Source organism: Bombus affinis, chromosome 9 (genome assembly GCF_024516045.1).
Source record: "Bombus affinis isolate iyBomAffi1 chromosome 9, iyBomAffi1.2, whole genome shotgun sequence".
Taxonomy (NCBI): domain Eukaryota; kingdom Metazoa; phylum Arthropoda; class Insecta; order Hymenoptera; family Apidae; genus Bombus; species Bombus affinis.
This window is the reverse complement of record NC_066352.1, coordinates 235,230-251,127: the sequence shown is the minus strand read 5'-3', so window position 1 is coordinate 251,127 and position 15,898 is coordinate 235,230. Positions and strand designations below refer to the sequence as shown.

General features: G+C 26.9%; 5 protein-coding genes across 16 annotated transcripts in view; 3 read left to right on the top strand and 2 right to left on the bottom strand.

Annotated features, from left to right (window-relative positions):
- Positions 1-753: 753 nt before the first annotated feature.
- Positions 754-3,439, top strand: LOC126920161 (beta-1,3-glucosyltransferase). Its single transcript, XM_050730150.1, has 10 exons — positions 754-976; positions 1,287-1,393; positions 1,471-1,580; positions 1,679-1,861; positions 1,942-2,072; positions 2,149-2,329; positions 2,397-2,532; positions 2,613-2,760; positions 2,866-3,142; positions 3,220-3,439. Exons 2-10 carry the CDS (start codon positions 1,321-1,323, stop codon positions 3,373-3,375), a joined length of 1,395 nt encoding a protein of 464 aa, XP_050586107.1. The 5' UTR covers positions 754-976; positions 1,287-1,320; the 3' UTR covers positions 3,376-3,439.
- Positions 3,219-13,391, bottom strand: LOC126920149 (peroxisomal acyl-coenzyme A oxidase 3-like). 5 transcript variants are annotated; one of them, XM_050730133.1, is made up of 13 exons: positions 12,948-13,169; positions 6,326-6,472; positions 6,079-6,201; positions 5,844-6,002; positions 5,518-5,665; positions 5,156-5,446; positions 4,918-5,081; positions 4,593-4,836; positions 4,278-4,511; positions 4,059-4,213; positions 3,699-3,992; positions 3,518-3,624; positions 3,219-3,340 (listed from the first exon to the last, which is right to left on the bottom strand). In XM_050730133.1, the coding sequence occupies exons 2-12, from the start codon at positions 6,443-6,445 to the stop codon at positions 3,532-3,534; spliced, it is 2,025 nt and encodes a 674-aa protein (XP_050586090.1). In that variant the 5' UTR covers positions 6,446-6,472; positions 12,948-13,169; the 3' UTR covers positions 3,219-3,340; positions 3,518-3,531. The 5 variants fall into 5 exon arrangements, with proteins under 5 accessions (XP_050586090.1, XP_050586091.1, XP_050586089.1 ...); XM_050730134.1 differs by lacking the exons at positions 3,219-3,340; positions 12,948-13,169 and adding an exon at positions 13,245-13,391 and having other exon boundaries at positions 3,428-3,624; XM_050730132.1 differs by lacking the exon at positions 3,219-3,340 and having other exon boundaries at positions 3,428-3,624.
- Positions 8,176-12,942, top strand: LOC126920147 (ionotropic receptor 21a-like). 3 transcript variants are annotated; one of them, XM_050730128.1, is made up of 9 exons: positions 8,176-8,313; positions 8,680-8,860; positions 8,960-9,075; positions 10,545-10,853; positions 10,929-11,031; positions 11,093-11,379; positions 11,450-11,788; positions 11,855-12,236; positions 12,325-12,942. In XM_050730128.1, exons 1-9 carry the CDS (start codon positions 8,264-8,266, stop codon positions 12,604-12,606), a joined length of 2,049 nt encoding a protein of 682 aa, XP_050586085.1. In that variant the 5' UTR covers positions 8,176-8,263; the 3' UTR covers positions 12,607-12,942. The 3 variants fall into 3 exon arrangements, with proteins under 3 accessions (XP_050586085.1, XP_050586084.1, XP_050586086.1); XM_050730127.1 differs by having other exon boundaries at positions 8,927-9,075; XM_050730129.1 differs by lacking the exon at positions 10,545-10,853 and having other exon boundaries at positions 8,927-9,075.
- LOC126920162 (GATOR complex protein NPRL2) lies at positions 13,243-15,686 on the top strand. Of its 5 annotated transcripts, none has more exons than XM_050730153.1 (9): positions 13,243-13,349; positions 13,790-13,916; positions 14,035-14,126; positions 14,205-14,361; positions 14,431-14,548; positions 14,618-14,852; positions 14,927-15,057; positions 15,129-15,298; positions 15,379-15,686. In XM_050730153.1, exons 1-9 carry the CDS (start codon positions 13,345-13,347, stop codon positions 15,553-15,555), a joined length of 1,212 nt encoding a protein of 403 aa, XP_050586110.1. In that variant the 5' UTR covers positions 13,243-13,344; the 3' UTR covers positions 15,556-15,686. The 5 variants fall into 5 exon arrangements, with proteins under 5 accessions (XP_050586110.1, XP_050586111.1, XP_050586109.1 ...); XM_050730154.1 differs by having other exon boundaries at positions 13,303-13,451; XM_050730152.1 differs by lacking the exon at positions 13,243-13,349 and adding an exon at positions 13,502-13,587.
- LOC126920156 (cilia- and flagella-associated protein 45-like) overlaps positions 15,674-15,898 on the bottom strand; it is a 35,812-nt gene continuing 35,587 nt past the window's right edge. For both annotated transcript variants that reach the window (XM_050730144.1, XM_050730145.1), the window contains one exon: positions 15,674-15,894. In XM_050730144.1, the coding sequence (XP_050586101.1) occupies positions 15,697-15,894 (198 nt within the window). In that variant the 3' untranslated portion in view covers positions 15,674-15,696. The remainder of the gene's footprint in view (positions 15,895-15,898) is intronic.

Sequence of the window (15,898 nt, the reverse complement as noted above, 5' to 3'; positions counted from 1 at the left end):
TGTGAATTTTGAGCTGTATGTAAAAAGAAGAACATGTCACACAGTATTTTCTTTAAAACCATGTAAATTTTGTATATAAAATGTTTATATATAATATATAATTTTTAGAATAACTTTTAAGTTATTCAAATGAGAAATAATTATATTTTTTAAACATTTGATTGTATATCATTGTACAAAATATATCGATTTTAATTTTAATAAGACTAAATTGATTCAATAATTGCCTCTTGTCAACTAACGTTAATAATAAACAATATTGTATTAGTAAAATGAAAAATTGTAAGATTAAAATCTTTTCATGCTAAAGTTATATCATGAATAAATTAAAAATTGATACTGAAAATAAGTTCAAATCATTGCAAAATTTGATTCCGTAAACAAATATTTAAAACGTAAATAAATTTTATACAGTATATATACAGAATATACAGTAATGACATTTTTTTAAGTTATGTACTCCTACAATTACTTTGAGGTCAGTTACATAATTTAAAGGGTATAATTGTATAATTTAGAATTAGCAATAGAAATAATCCTTATAATATCTAGATTAATAAAATGCTATAATAAGCAATACATAATATATTTTTAACATATTACATATACATATCACACATAGATATTAAAACATCAATTTTATATAAATTAACTTAAAGTTAATTAGTTACAAAAATGAATCTGTTGTATTGAGTCATATAAATTCTAAAATTTTAATTTTTGTAACATTTTTATTAATATATATATTATCAAAGAGAACATTTTTGAATTTCTCTTTCTGATATTACTATACTATTAGTACCTGCTAGTCCTATACCGAGTACCGAAAAGAAAATTTATTACTTATTAACACTAATTAACCATAATATGTGTGCTCAATACGTATATATACATGGATAGAATACATACATACGTGGATAGAAGTTTCATGATGGTGGATATTTGGACAAAGAATTTAATGGTAAATTTGTATAAGGTAATACGTTATTGTATTTAATATCTAATCTAGTTAATATTATATTTCTACTATAATGTGTAGAAATATTTGTGATTTTTTATACTTTAAATATACTATATACGTTTTTTGAACTGTAAATTATTACTATCTAGTATTGTGTATTATCAATCAGTTAAAATAAAAAAAGAATCAAATATCGTTCAAATATTAAAATTATTCGTTATTAAACTTAATATTTTAAACAATTTGCAACTCATATGGTCTTATTTTATTAAATTAGTATGAAATGTTTTTATCTATTTCAAGTCTTTTAATTTTTTTCTTACAGGGGGTGTATTAATTAAGTTGAATTTTCGAAAACAATGTTTTACATATATTCTATGTACTTCGTATTTCTTATATTATTTGTGGATAAGATTAATGTAAATGGTTTAGGTAAGTTATGTTATACATAGTATACTTATTCTTAATTTTATCATCAAATACAAATTGTAAATTAACTGTTTTTGTAGACCCCAGTGACATAGTTATTGTAATATTAGATCAAAAGGAAGGTTATCATATGGCTCATGCTGAAATGTTGAAGAAAAATATTCTTGAACAAGCAGAAGCCCTTGATAAGGTATGTACAATAAAGCATATTTGATACGTATAATATTAAAACATATTATACATAAAATACAATCTTTTGCACAAAACATCTATAATTTTTTTCATTAGGATCCTCCCAAAATTATCTTATCTCACAAATTGAATATTAATGGATCTTGGACAATAATACCACTTTTAAACTATTTATTGGATACATATTCCACTTCAAAATGGTTTTTCTTCTGTCTGGAGAATACTGTAATTAGATTGAATAAATTATTAAGTATTCTTCTCAAATATAAAGAAAATAAAGTATGTTATTTTAAAATTATGTTACTTATTAAAATATTTAATTTTTCTTAGAATAGTTAAACATGGACTATTTGTTTTAGAATATATGGATTGGTCATGCATTATACGATCAAGAACCAACCATCATCCATCATTTTGCAGAACATAAGAAAAAATTAAAGTATCCACATATAGCTTCAGGTTTTGCAATAACGTCAAATTTGCTAGCTAAGTATGTTATACAAGATGTATTTTAGAATGAATTTAAAATTTAAATCATAGGCCTGATATGATTTTTGTTTTATCAGCCTAGTACATAAAATTAATGAAGGTGATAGACCTAAAGATGATTTTTCAATTGATGCATCATATGAATTTGCATCTTTCGTATTGAAAATTGGTAAAGGAGTACGATTAACACATGTATCTGAAATATGTATCATATCTAATTCTGAGTGTGCTACATATCCAAGATTTTTTCATCCATGTGTAAGTCAGTACTAATGTAATTATAAGTTATAATTCTAAATAATATTCTAATTTATTTTAAATGAAGGGTTCATCTGTGACCACTGAAAATATCTATTTTGCTGTAAAAACTTGTTCGAAATTTCATATTGAGAGAATTCCTGTGATTAAAAGAACATGGGCAAAATATGCTACAAATATTGGTTATTTTAGTGATATTGCTGGTATAAATACTTTTATTATATAATTTAACAATGATTATGTGTGTTAATTAGCAGTAAAGTGATGTTTCTTTTTAGTATAGATAAACATCTGCCTGATAGTTTCATTGTCCCAAATACAACACAAGGGCATTGTGCAAAAACATACAGCATTTTAGTACAAGCAGATAAAATATTAAAAAAGAAAAATTTAAATTGGTTAATAATCAGTGATGATGACACAATTTTTAGGTATGTATATTTGTTTGTATATCTGTATTATATTTGTTTGTAATATATGTATAATATATACAATTTAATAATAGATATTAATATAATATTATTTACATAAATTAGTGTGGCACGCGTGTCACGTTTATTGACATGTTACAATCCAAACACACCAGTTGCTATTGGAGAACGATATGGTTTTCAACTCTGGGATAGTGATTATGGGTATGAATATTTAACAGGTGGAGCAGGTGTTGCTTTATCTGCATCTCTGGTTCACAAAATCATAGAACTAGGTAAATGTGAATGTCCATCATCTACTACTCCAGATGATATGTATCTTTTTGGTATATGTCTATCACGAATCAGAGTGCAACCTGTACATTCATCAATGTTTCATCAAGTATGTTATACGAAATTATTTATTTTATTTAAGATAAATGTAATTTCTCTCAAAACAATAATATATATTTATTATAGGCACGCCCTTCAGATTATGCGACTGCATACCTTGCTTCACAAGAACCCATATCATTCCATAAATTTTGGATGATTGAACCCCAAATGGTTTATGATGAATGGTTTGCAGAAGCAGACAAATCTTTAATCACAGTAAAAAAACACACAGAATTATAATATTATTATGATTTACTATTCATTCTGTAAGTACTAATAATAAAAATCAGAATTTTATAATAAATTTTTATTATCCAGGTGTATAATTTTTATATGTATAATAGAAAATATTAAAAATATAATAACAAAAAATATTAATTACATGTTATGTACATATCATAATTTTGATCGTACTATTTCTCTCCACCATGACGGTCGTTCAAAGTTTTCTTTGACTTTAAATATTTCTTCTTTGATATGTTTATATACCTATATACAAAATAGACTTAGATAATTGTGGGTTTAATAAATGTGAGATTTTAAAAATAAATAAAATAACGTACTTGACCATCAGACATTCCTAATGGAGAATTTAATACAAAATCTGGTGGTGCTAAAACATCTACTAATGCTACCGCCTCTTGAACTAATTCTTTACACAAAATTATAATCCCTTTTCGTAATAATGTATCCATATTACTCTTGGGTGACGCATATCCACCAGCATAAAAGTCTCCTAATCTTTTTTCTAAAATAGCTGCTCCATAGAGCGAACATAACTTTATTAGCACATTGCGTTCTTCTGATCTCCATGAAGGATTTTGAATACATTCTATGAAGTACTTCATTATCACATGCTACAAAAAGAAATATTAATGAAGTTAACATAGTAATTATGTTATGATATTAAAGAAAGTTATTACCTGCCCATATAATAGAGATAATGTTTGTGCAAAGAATACTTGAGTATTGTTCCTAATTTCGAAATCATCACAGCCTTTGCGTTTCAAATTTTGTGTCTGTTCATATGTTCTTTTTAAATAATAACATAATAACCACGTAAAGGATAAAAATAAATCTGTAAAAAGGAAGTATCAAATAAACTCGTGAATTGTGAATAGTGTTTAAATTAATTTTCATACTTTCTGGTTTCAATGTTTCATCAACTGTTGTATAAGGGAAAGTTTGCATTAAAATATTGTTGGCATCTTTCATGAAATCTGCTGTTCTTAAAGGAGAATTTATTGGTTTTCCATTGAGTACGTTTGACCATTGGTTTAGTAACCAATTGCTAGCTTGTTGAATTAATACATTATTTTCGCCTTCAAATGTACAAGTTACATCATTTTCAGCTCTCAAGTCGCCCAAACGTGAGACTAATAATTACAAATAAAGATTACATAAGATGAAAGCAAAGTATAAATTATTTTATCGTATTTAGTTTACAATCGACGTACTTTTAAGATAACCGTGTCCTCCGCAAGACTCTCTACAATCCTGTATAATATCTCGACTAGTCCACGAACATACTGGTTTTGTTGCAGAAGATAATGCATGTATTTCCATACCTTCATTATCAATATTATCTTGATTTTTTGCAGTTATAAGTTTGAAATTAAATTCGCACATTTGATTTACAAATTCAGCAGAAAATATTTTTAGAGCATATGTTGCTGCCAAGTGAGGAAACAATCGCCATTGCTATATGTTTACGTTAAATTTTAATTGTATCATACATTTTATTTATTTTTTTTTAGATTTTCATTCGACTCATTTAAATACCTGCGCTTGATATTTTATAACTGGCCATTCTTCTAATTCCGATGGTCCGAATTGTTTTCTTACGGTACAATATCGCACAGCAATGGTTATTGCAACAGATGCAAAGTTTGCGCATATGGATGTAATGGTAATACGCCCCGAAGATAATGCACCTAAGGATGCACCTATACGAATTTAAATATATAAATATTACTAAAATTGCTGTTAAAAAGAAAACATAATTTCTTTAAATTCTCACCAAATCGTTTGCTTTTATCTTTCACAGATGCTGTATAATTCCCATCTTCAGTAACATCTGCTGTTTTATTTAACAAACATGTTCGAGAAATAAGATAATTGTTAAACATTATGAATCCATTGTCAACTCCATTTAATCCAATTTTTTCACCCATGTCACCAACATCTATATTTGGATAAGGTATATGAGTATTTGGATCTCTAATGGGTACAATAAAAGTATGAAGACCATGATTTTGTTGATCTGGCGTTATTAATTGTGCAAATACAATAGCATGCGTTGCAGTTTTTCCTAAAAATGCACAAATTTTTATTTGTTGTTCATTTATGAATTTGATAAAGTATATATTCCTATTTATTCACCTAAACCACCAATCCAACATTTTGCAGCTTCGAAATCAGGAGTATTTAAGATAAAAGCCTTTGATTTTGCATCATATGTAGCTGTAGTTCTTATTCCTTTTGCATTTGTTCCATGGGATATCTCAGTCAGTGCAAAACAACAAGTATACTAAAGAAAATAGTATTATATAAATAGAAAATACTATTATAATCTTTTAGCATAAGTCCAAATAAAGATTGAAATAAAATTTTGTCAAATACTGATCAATACTGGTTGATTTTATTAAAATTCTATTAAAATTCAGTATTGGAATATTTGGAACATGTTTCATTAGACTAATGCTTACTTCTCCCTCTTGAATTTTTGCTACAGTCTGAAAATGATCATCATTACCCAATGCAAGAATTGTACTTGGTACCATACCATCCATCACACCCATTTTTATTGGTATAGAGGCTTCATATTGAAATACTATATTAAACCAATGTGCATGAGTTAGTGGACTCTGCAAAAAAGTTATAAATGGCTTATATAAGTAAAAGTTGTTTCTTCTTTTATTTATTATTGTTGATAATATATACTGCAATATTATTATCCCTTAGTGCTCGAACACGAGCATTACAAAGCCTTCGTTGTTCATCTAATGTAGTACAGCTATGTCTTTGAAATACTGATGTCTTTTTCATAAAATCCCACAACGTTTTCTGAAATGACAAAGAACATGTGAAACTTTATATATTCATACTTTACATACACAAGTTCCAAATTAAGAAAATAAAACTAAAATTTCTTAAATATATTACTAGAATAATATCTCTTTCTATATACCTGAAATTCAACAAAATCTTTTCCTTCTATATTAAGTTTCAATAATTTCCAATCAAATGTTGCAGATTTTCTATAAGGGTCTAAAGGGCCTTTTGGTAGATCAGCTATTGTATCCTTCATCTTAACTAAGTTCTTCGGCTAAAACACCTATACAGTACAGTAATGTTTAAATTTGTGCTTGATACAATATACGACGATACTTTTAAATTCTCGAGAACGCTATATAATTCATAAATTGTTTTATTAACTTTTACTAAGAATAATTTTACATAATAGTACATCTCTATTATTAATACATTAGTTACACAATTTTAAATATTACATTTATTTTATATGATAATCAATAAAAAAATCAAGCACAATTTTGGTGTTTTAGAGGATATGAGGCTTTTTAAAATTTTTCTCATTTTTTTACAATGCAGAGAAAATAAAATATGTATCAGTAAAGGATGATAACAAAGAAACAAAAACAGATTGAAATTTTTTATATTTCAATTTTTATTAATGTACAGTCGTCTAATTGTATTAAATCCAATCTTTTAATTTTTTTAAATCATAAGGCCATGAGTATCATAGGAAATTTTAATATCCTATTTTATTTTTAATTTATGAAGATCTTTTGTACTTATGAATGAAGGCGTACTAGTAGGCAGGTGTTAAAGAATATATTTAGATTAGATAAGAAATTTGACAAAATATACATACGGTATACACATGTATGTATTACTACTATGTATAGTACATTTTACGACATTTCGTATATTTTGGACTTATGAATTTCCATTCGTTTTTTTGCTAGCAATGCAGGTGTTCGTGCTTTTATCATGATCTCAATATGAAATTGAAATATCAGTAATGGATTGTTCACATAAGTACTATTTACATACTTTACTCTTTTTTAAATTAATAAAATTGTTTAAATAATAAACTTTATTTTCTTGTCTATAAAAATGTAATTGATACTCACACAAGAAAAATAAAAATTTCAATGAATAGTCACTCGTTGGAAAGTACAACATATACTGCATATAGCAACTCATTCAACCGTTAATGAAGGCTTACTTGCGTATGAATAATATACTGATAATAAAAAGTGATTTAATATATTGCTTGGTTTGGAAACAATAAGATTAAGTTATTCAAAGTATAATAAAAAACACTTATTTTTAGAAAAAAAAATTATTTATATCTCAATTTGCGGTTATTTTGGCAAATCAAACGTAAAAGTAGACGTACTTTAACAAAGAAACAAAATGACTACTTTATGTATATAAATAATTATAGCAACTTGTATGTGATAATGATAACTGCAATACCGCAGTGCATAGCATTTACACTTCGTCTACTATGTATTTTCGCTATCATAACAAGTTTCATAATACACATTAATTGGAATGTAATTATTTATATATAGAATTCATATCATTAATGATTATGCAAAGTAACACATAATATTAAATTGTAACATCACATATAGATATTTATTTAAATTTTCTCATAATATTTTCATTCAAACTATCAAATTACAACACATTTTTAACTTTCCCTCTGTTTTCGGTATGTATCTTATGTCTCCTGTAAATTCCATGTTAAACGACATTCATACTGATTGAAGTTTGATTTTTAATTCAGCATTTTAACACACTTTGCAATCGATTTATAAAAATAAAAATAAATTGAACTCACCATGACCTTTTATTCAAAGTTGATATAAACGAGACTGTTAAGTTATATTTACATTATCGATTGCATTTTCTATGTAAATTAATTCCCCTGCAAATGAGATTCCTGAATATTTGATTACCGAATTGATTACTGAATATTTGATCTGATCGAAAGAACAAATTAAAAGGATCCGATGAGTCGATGGCATGCATGTGTATGTAAAGCGTTTCAATCAGAAATCGTGTCGCAATTTTTAGCAGTAGAATCCGAACAATGATACTTGTTACGTTGTTTCTTCAAATCATACTGGTATCCGGTAAAAGGTAACGGCATTAATGAAGTTTAAATTAACATTATTTTAATTAGTCAATTTCTTGTGCGCGGTATTTTAATTGTTATTCAAACTTTTACTTTTTACATCCTTTTGTTTATTATTAATATATTAAAGACAAAATTTAGCGAAACTCAATTAATGGAATAAAACGATCAGTTTCCATGAATATAAATTGAAATGGAAAATTAACAATTGTACTGCATTTATAACTAGTTGCATAATTTTATTAATTTTTATTAGATATATATAGATTTCATATCCACAATCCACGAGTTAATTTACGAGAAACCTAATTTATAATTTGTTTCTAATTAAAAGAAATAATCATTTAGCAAATATTTATAAAATTGTATAGTGTATTTTATAAAGAGCATCAATGCGAGAACAGTGGAAACAATTTGAAATCTGTCGTCGAAGAAATCGTGGAAGAAATTATCAACCAAAGGAATTGCATTGTTTTTGTTAGCGATTCTGTTTATCGAAATCTCGTAGATGTTAAAAATATTAAAGGTTCCTCAACTGTATTGAAATACGAGGTAAGATCAGATATTCTAATTTGTTCTTAACTTTTTGTGTATAATCATTTATAATATGCATTACAGATTGCACTGCGTGATAACGAACAATTTTTACAGCCAAGACGACGAGTTCAGAGAATTTTGATCGACGGAAAAGCAGTTAATTGCAGTGCATATATTATATTAATTGCTAATGGATTTTTGGCAGCTGAATTTTTGCAATATACAGAAAGGTAAATATATAAATAAATATTAATTAGAATAGTGTTAAAGAAACCTTCCATTTTGAAGGGTTTAGTAATTCTATTATTGAATATTACAAACAATTAAAAAATAATCCTCAACAAATTTTTCAATCTTTTAAATAATAATGCATTCTATTAGTCAGAAGCTACATTTATAATACAATGGATATTGTAAAAAATGACCTATATCTTGATTTGTTAAAATTTGTGAAATTTAATTGTTAATTTGTGAAAATTAACTAGTTCTATGAAAACTTTCGTTATAAGATCTACAATTTCACGATTTAATTGGATATAATTCTTTTACGATATATTTATAGCCAGAAATTATATAATTAGAAATTCGTAGAAATTATCTCATACGATGTTTGAAAAAACTTAAACGTACTAAACAGAAATTAAAAAGGTTATATTGCTTTTTAGTTTTCCTGAAGAAAGACGAAAACATAGATATAGATCATTTTTATTATGAACCCAAAGTGATGAAAATCAATTTTTCTCTATCATCAATTAAAACAAAAATATACTCATTAGGTTCATTTGCTAGCAATATTCTTGGTAACTTTTTCCAAATAGAAGATGCTTAGGGCCTATCATTTTTCAAACTACAGGATTTTGTTGCCACTTCCACTGCCAATGCAGTTCTACAGACATTTTAAAATACATTAACTCTTACTTCCCGCAAAACAAATATTACATCTTTTACATTTATTTCGAAACTCTACCAGATCGATAGGGCGTTACGAATCGAATCGCAAGGTTGTAAGCTCCATGTTAACCACATTGGTATACGATTTTATCGCGAGTACTTGCCACTAAATTTAACTTTTAAGTGATATCACTGGGGTCATAAATGACTTCAACAATTTTGATTAGATTGGTATTAGATTGAACAATTGTAGAAAATTACGTAATAAGAACCATTATTAACATTTAATGTTCCTTATCGCGTAAAGTACAAGATACAAATTAATTAAGTGACTTAATCCAAGCTATTATGAATCATGATTCAAAGATATCAGATAAGAAATAGTTGACTATGGAACAAGCTAAACTTTCACTTAATTTAGAAATACGAGGATACATGGTATCATGTATACACAATAATGTCACAATAGTTTAGGATAGTTTGTGTACTTTTATTTATGATACATTTATATAAACATATGCATTCTTAATTTCACGAAGTAATTAATTAGAGTATTCTTTCTTCTGTTATAGTCTCCCTTACTTTTATCCTCATTTATAATAATATTAATTATCATTATTTTTTTCAATAGAAAATTATTTCTATTAATATGAATTTAATTAGATATTATCAGAGATAAGGAACAAAAAAATTGAATCAACTCCTACTTCAGTTTAAAATCAGAATCAAATATCAGATTTGAAATACTAAATTTATTAATAATTATTATTTAGTATTTCAAATACTAAATTTCACTTTCTACTTTCAGAGAACGTCTTATTAACACCCGTGGATTATTTTTACTGTTATATGATTCTCGTTTATTCCGATCGCATTTGCATTATCTTTGGAACAGGATAATTAATGTAGTTTTTATTCGCCAATACAATGCATACAAGTATCGTTCTGGTGAGAAAGCTTCCAAAGAAAGAATTGATTTGGATACGGTCTATTTTCCATTTCGTAAAAGAAAATCTATTGTGACAAAATATATAGATACTTGGTACAAAGGCAAATTGCTCTATGGTACCAATCATTTTACAGAGAAAATCACTAACTTACAAGAAAAACATTTACAGTTTGTATAAAAGATTATAATGCAGCTATAACTTTATTTTAAGAAATAGTAAGAAAGATTTGATACATATTTCAGAATTGCTGTATTTGAGCATATTCCAGCAGTGACAACAAAGTCAAGAACATACTATAACAAACAACCAAATAATAACACAGAAGGTCTTGGAATAGAATTTGAAGTATGTACTATATGTATACAAGACTTATGGCCTTATATTTTTATTCTTTTATATTTTTCAGTTAATGCAGATCATATCAAAAGCAATGAATTTTAAACCAAAATATTATATGCCTGATAATATTACTTTAGAGAAATGGGGCATCAACGAAGATAATCAAACTCATGTTGGATTAGTAGGTGAAGCCATACAAGGAAAGGCTGCATTTTATTTAGGTGATTTGCACTATACATTGCACCACTTGAATTACTTTGACCTTACTATCCCATACAATACTGAATGCCTTACTTTTCTGACACCAGAATCTTTAACTAAAAATTCATGGAAGCTTCTAATACTTCCATTCAAGTAAGTATAAAATGAAAGAAATGTAATTAATAAATAAATAAAATATATTTAAATATGTATTGCTTTTTAGATTTTACACCTGGATTGCTCTTGTCCTTACTTTAATTTTAGGAGGGGTTGTATTTTATTTTTTATCAATATCATATAAAAAACATATAAGTTTGTATAAAAATCAAATGCATTTCCAAAATACATCAATGAAGAAAGAAATAAAGGGGTTATACTTATTCACTGAAATAGAAAATAGTATTTTATATACTTATGGCATGCTATTTCAAATTTCATTGCCAAGCCTGCCAAGCTCTTGGGCTGTACGGGTATTAATTGGATGGTGGTGGATTTATAGCATTTTAGTTGCAGTTGCTTATCGAGCTAGCATGACTGCAACTTTAGCGAATCCAGTTGCCAGGTGAAAATTATTTTAATAAAACGTTTTAATGTATTATACTTTATTTATATTGCAATTTGTATGCAGAGTTACTATTGATACATTAGAACAGTTGGCAAAAAGTTCTATAGAAGTTGGAGGATGGAATAAAGAGAATAAAAATTTTTTCTCAATGTCATCAGATCTTAGTAGCCAAGAAATTGGTAACAAATTCAAGTTAATTCAAGAAGAAGATAAAGCTATTGAGAAAGTGGCAAACGGTTCTTTTGCTTACTATGAGAATTCTTATTTACTTCAACATGTCCGTGTAAAGAGGCAGATATTAGAGAAAGAACAAAAAGAAAATATAACTACAGTGGATATATCATCAAAACATAATTTACATATCATGGAAGAATGTGTTATAAATATGCCAATAGCTCTTGGTTTAGAAAAAAATTCACCATTGAAACCAAGGGTTGACACTTTAGTATGTATCTCTTTTTGTAAATTATCATAAAACTATTATGAGAAAAGGTATTTAGCAATGATCTATGTTATACAATGCATATTCTTAGATAAGGCGTATAATAGAAATTGGATTAGTTGAAAAATGGTTGAGTGATGTCATGGAGTGGTCAAAAATTATGGAAATAAGACAAGAAGCAGAGTCAGAGAAAGCATTGGTTGATCTTCATAAATTACAAGGTGCATTTATTGCAATTATAGTTGGATATATATTAGCTTTCATGGTTTTAATAGGTGAAATATTATATTGGAAACATATTGTACTAAAAGATCCAAAGTTTGACAAGTACCATTTAGATATATTCTACAGCATTAATAATCCCAAAATATAAAAGAACAATTAATATCTTTTCATTAATTTTTCAAAAGATAAACAAAATTTATTTTATTATGATAATAAAATCTTAAAAGCATATTTAGAAAAAGATTACTTTTTTAATATATGTTTATAAAATTATGATAAATATTATCATATAGTAGGCATAAAAAGGATATGAACTAAACTTATTGCAGTAAAGAATTTAAACATGTATGTACATAAGATATGGTTACAGATTGCAAGATGTCTATAACTAAAAAACAGCTGCCATCAATATGATACAGCTATAATTGTGACAAAAATATGATAAAAGAATGTATAAATCTTTAGTAAAGTGTTAATAAAATTACGTACCAATAATATAACAAAGAAGGTTAAATATTCTTCCTCTCTTTGTTACACAGGCACTTGTTCTTACTTATTCATTGAATTGCTTTCTCTTTCCGTCTCTCTTTATTTCTCATGATGTTTCTTTCTTATGCTTGACTATCTTTTTTCCTTACTAATATGCATTACATATTTTTATCATTGCTCCTCTTATTCTTATTTTCTTATAACTTTTGTGTTTTTGTTCATCTATTTATATTACCCTCATTATTTAAACCCACTTTTTGACTGTTTAAAAAAATATTTATTTATACTTCTGCTTACATTTATGTGTGTTCCTATTTCCCTTTATGGTATGGCATAAACACATTTTCCCTCTCGAGTACACATATGTATGAGTAGAAACATGTTGTGACACATATCTATGCAGTACGTAGTTTTTTAAAAATTGCATTTCGAAAGAGATGTTACACTACAAATTTTCAAAGATTTTTCATGCTTCTTATTGTGCTAAATAAAATGTATTTTAAGGTATATTCACTATAGTTAATACATATTTAATTAATAAAAATTTGTTTATAAATTAAAAAAATAGAATGTTTTTTATTTTTGTACAAGTAAATAGAGATTCAAGCACATATAAAAACCTTAATTTCATAAAATTGCAGTATGTAATTATGTATGAAAATTTTCCTATGTATGTAGATAAAAATTGAATTTGAAGAAGTATTGATTGTATTATGATTTTGACTATTTTGATATGAAAATTGATTGCTAATTTGTTTAAAATTATGAAATAAGTAATAGATTCGGTTCGTTATTAACATGCATGTGAATATATTTTAATAATATTTTATATATTATTATAGGTTATTGAAATCGGCAAAAATGACATCAGTAACAGAGAATACAAAGGATGAGGCACAAGAAGATCCGATTAGATGTATATTTTTTTCAGAATTTCATCCTATTGTGGGTCCAATGATTACTTGTCAGGTTAGCAAAGGTTATACACAACGTATATTAAATATTATTTTGATTTTTTTATTTTAATTATTTTTATATGTAACTTATAAAACTTATAAAGTTCATAATGATATATGTCTTTTACTAGGTTCCAGATAATTTTATTTCAAAGGATATTTTTGATAATGTCAGTGTTTATATTATACCAAAAGCAAAATTGCAACGTAGTACTATCACAGTGTAAGTAGATGCAAAAAGAAATATGAAAATTTAAGAATTTCTTTTGAATTAGTTTATTAAATTATTTATTTTGTATAGGACATTGAAGGATTATAAAATCCTAGGATTTCCAGTAAAAATTGATGACAAGAAGTATGCAAGAAATGCATTTTATTTCAACTTATGTTTTGTATGTGATGCAGAAGCTCGTACTGTACATTATGAACCTGTTGTGAAAAAGATGTCCGATTTTTTAGTAAGAAGCTATACATTGGAAATAATTGCTTTATCAACATTTTTTATCGAACTTAATTTGATTTTTCAGATGGCCCTAGAGGTAGAAAATTGTTTTTTATCTGCCTCTGAGGATAAAACAAGATTAGCAGAAATGTTGCAACATGTAATGCAAGATTTGAATTTACACAAAATGTGTACATTAACAGGTAAATGCGTTTTATAAAGAATAGTTTTGTACAAAAATGTTAAAGATGTAAAATATAACATTTTAATAGAGGGGACAATGACGTCCCATTTGAAAGTCATAAAATTAGCACCTGAGCCGAAACCAGTTCTTGATCATCAGGTACCAATATTCTTGGAGGGCCGTGAAGCATTCCAAACTGATCAGTGGGATTTAACCACTCAGCAAGTATTACCATACATAGATGGATTTAATCATGTTGCACGAATAGCAGCTGAAGCAGACGTGGAAAATAATCTAGTTAAAAGTTGTGTGCAGAATCTTATGTAAGTACATAAATACAAAATTTCATTTAAAACACATAATTTTTGCAGTATTGATTGTTTCTATTCACTTCCAGTTATTATGGTGTTGTAACTTTAATTCCAATATTTCAATACAGTAATGTGTATGCTGCAACTTCCAAATTGAAAGAATTGGCCGAAAATACAAAATTACAAGAACGATGTATAGCATATGCTTCAAAATTCCGTAAGTTATACATCTTCATTGTGAAAACTTATGAGAATAGGTAAAAACATTCTACAAACGATTATTTTTAGCTAGACAACCTGCATATCTTAGAGATATATATCGAATGTATGCAAGTATGACACATGGCAGTAGCATGAGAGATTTGTGTCAACGTCTCAATCCTCAGAATCTAAGAATCAATGAAAGGAGGCTGGTGCAATTTGGTCTTATTGAAGGTCTTATTCGTCGAGTATATAAGGTTATCAGATCTATTGTGAAAGATCCATTTCATTTAAATAATCATTTGTCTTATCTTTTATCAACTTTCGTAATTTGCAGTATCCAATATATTTGTCGGGATCCCCTTTTAATGAAGAGACGAAAAACAATCCAGTTTATAAGTACTTTACAGGAACATACAGTCTTGATGAAATTTGTTGTAGTACAGGTCAATCAGCTGCACAAATCGAAGATATTGTTGAACGCGATCCGAATGTTGTTATGTTATGGAAGTAATATTTAGAAGTAGTATTTATGTCATGAATTTTGTTTTCTGTGATTTTGATAAGCGTAAAAGTCGTTCATTTAAGCAGATATAGTACGCAGGATATATTGTGAATGATAAATAGACAAATTACAATTATAAATTTATTGTATTTATTGTATATTGCTGATCATTCGTTTTACTTCATTGATGTATATTTCAGGCACTCTGTTTCTTCTCATTTCTTCACATTTTCTTTCCATTGCATCACGCAGCTTTTTCTTACGTATCGCGGCTTCTGTACGTATTGCTAAACCTTCCTCGAACATCTTTTGTCTTGCTTCGATGCGTTCTCTTTCTTTCTCATTTACCTGA

Excerpts from the sequence above, each read along its gene's own strand:
- LOC126920161 (XM_050730150.1), top strand. The coding sequence starts at position 1,321 with ATGTTTTACATATATTCTATGTACTTCGTATTTCTTATATTATTTGTG. Across the intron at positions 1,394-1,470 it reads GATTAATGTAAATGGTTTAG|ACCCCAGTGACATAGTTATT; the intron begins GTAAGTTATGTT and ends CTGTTTTTGTAG. Across the intron at positions 2,761-2,865 it reads GATGATGACACAATTTTTAG|TGTGGCACGCGTGTCACGTT; the intron begins GTATGTATATTT and ends TACATAAATTAG.
- LOC126920149 (XM_050730134.1), bottom strand. The coding sequence starts at position 6,445 with ATGAAGGATACAATAGCTGATCTACCAAAAGGCCCTTTAGACCCTTAT. Across the intron at positions 4,214-4,277 it reads TGAAACATTGAAACCAGAAA|ATTTATTTTTATCCTTTACG; the intron begins GTATGAAAATTA and ends TCCTTTTTACAG. Across the intron at positions 3,625-3,698 it reads TAGGAATGTCTGATGGTCAA|GTATATAAACATATCAAAGA; the intron begins GTACGTTATTTT and ends TTTTGTATATAG.
- LOC126920147 (XM_050730127.1), top strand. The coding sequence starts at position 8,264 with ATGATACTTGTTACGTTGTTTCTTCAAATCATACTGGTATCCGGTAAA. Across the intron at positions 8,861-8,926 it reads CAACTGTATTGAAATACGAG|ATTGCACTGCGTGATAACGA; the intron begins GTAAGATCAGAT and ends TATGCATTACAG. Across the intron at positions 11,380-11,449 it reads CTTCTAATACTTCCATTCAA|ATTTTACACCTGGATTGCTC; the intron begins GTAAGTATAAAA and ends ATTGCTTTTTAG.
- LOC126920162 (XM_050730152.1), top strand. The coding sequence starts at position 13,517 with ATGTTTTTTATTTTTGTACAAGTAAATAGAGATTCAAGCACATATAAA. Across the intron at positions 14,362-14,430 it reads AAAAGATGTCCGATTTTTTA|ATGGCCCTAGAGGTAGAAAA; the intron begins GTAAGAAGCTAT and ends TTGATTTTTCAG. Across the intron at positions 14,549-14,617 it reads CAAAATGTGTACATTAACAG|AGGGGACAATGACGTCCCAT; the intron begins GTAAATGCGTTT and ends ACATTTTAATAG.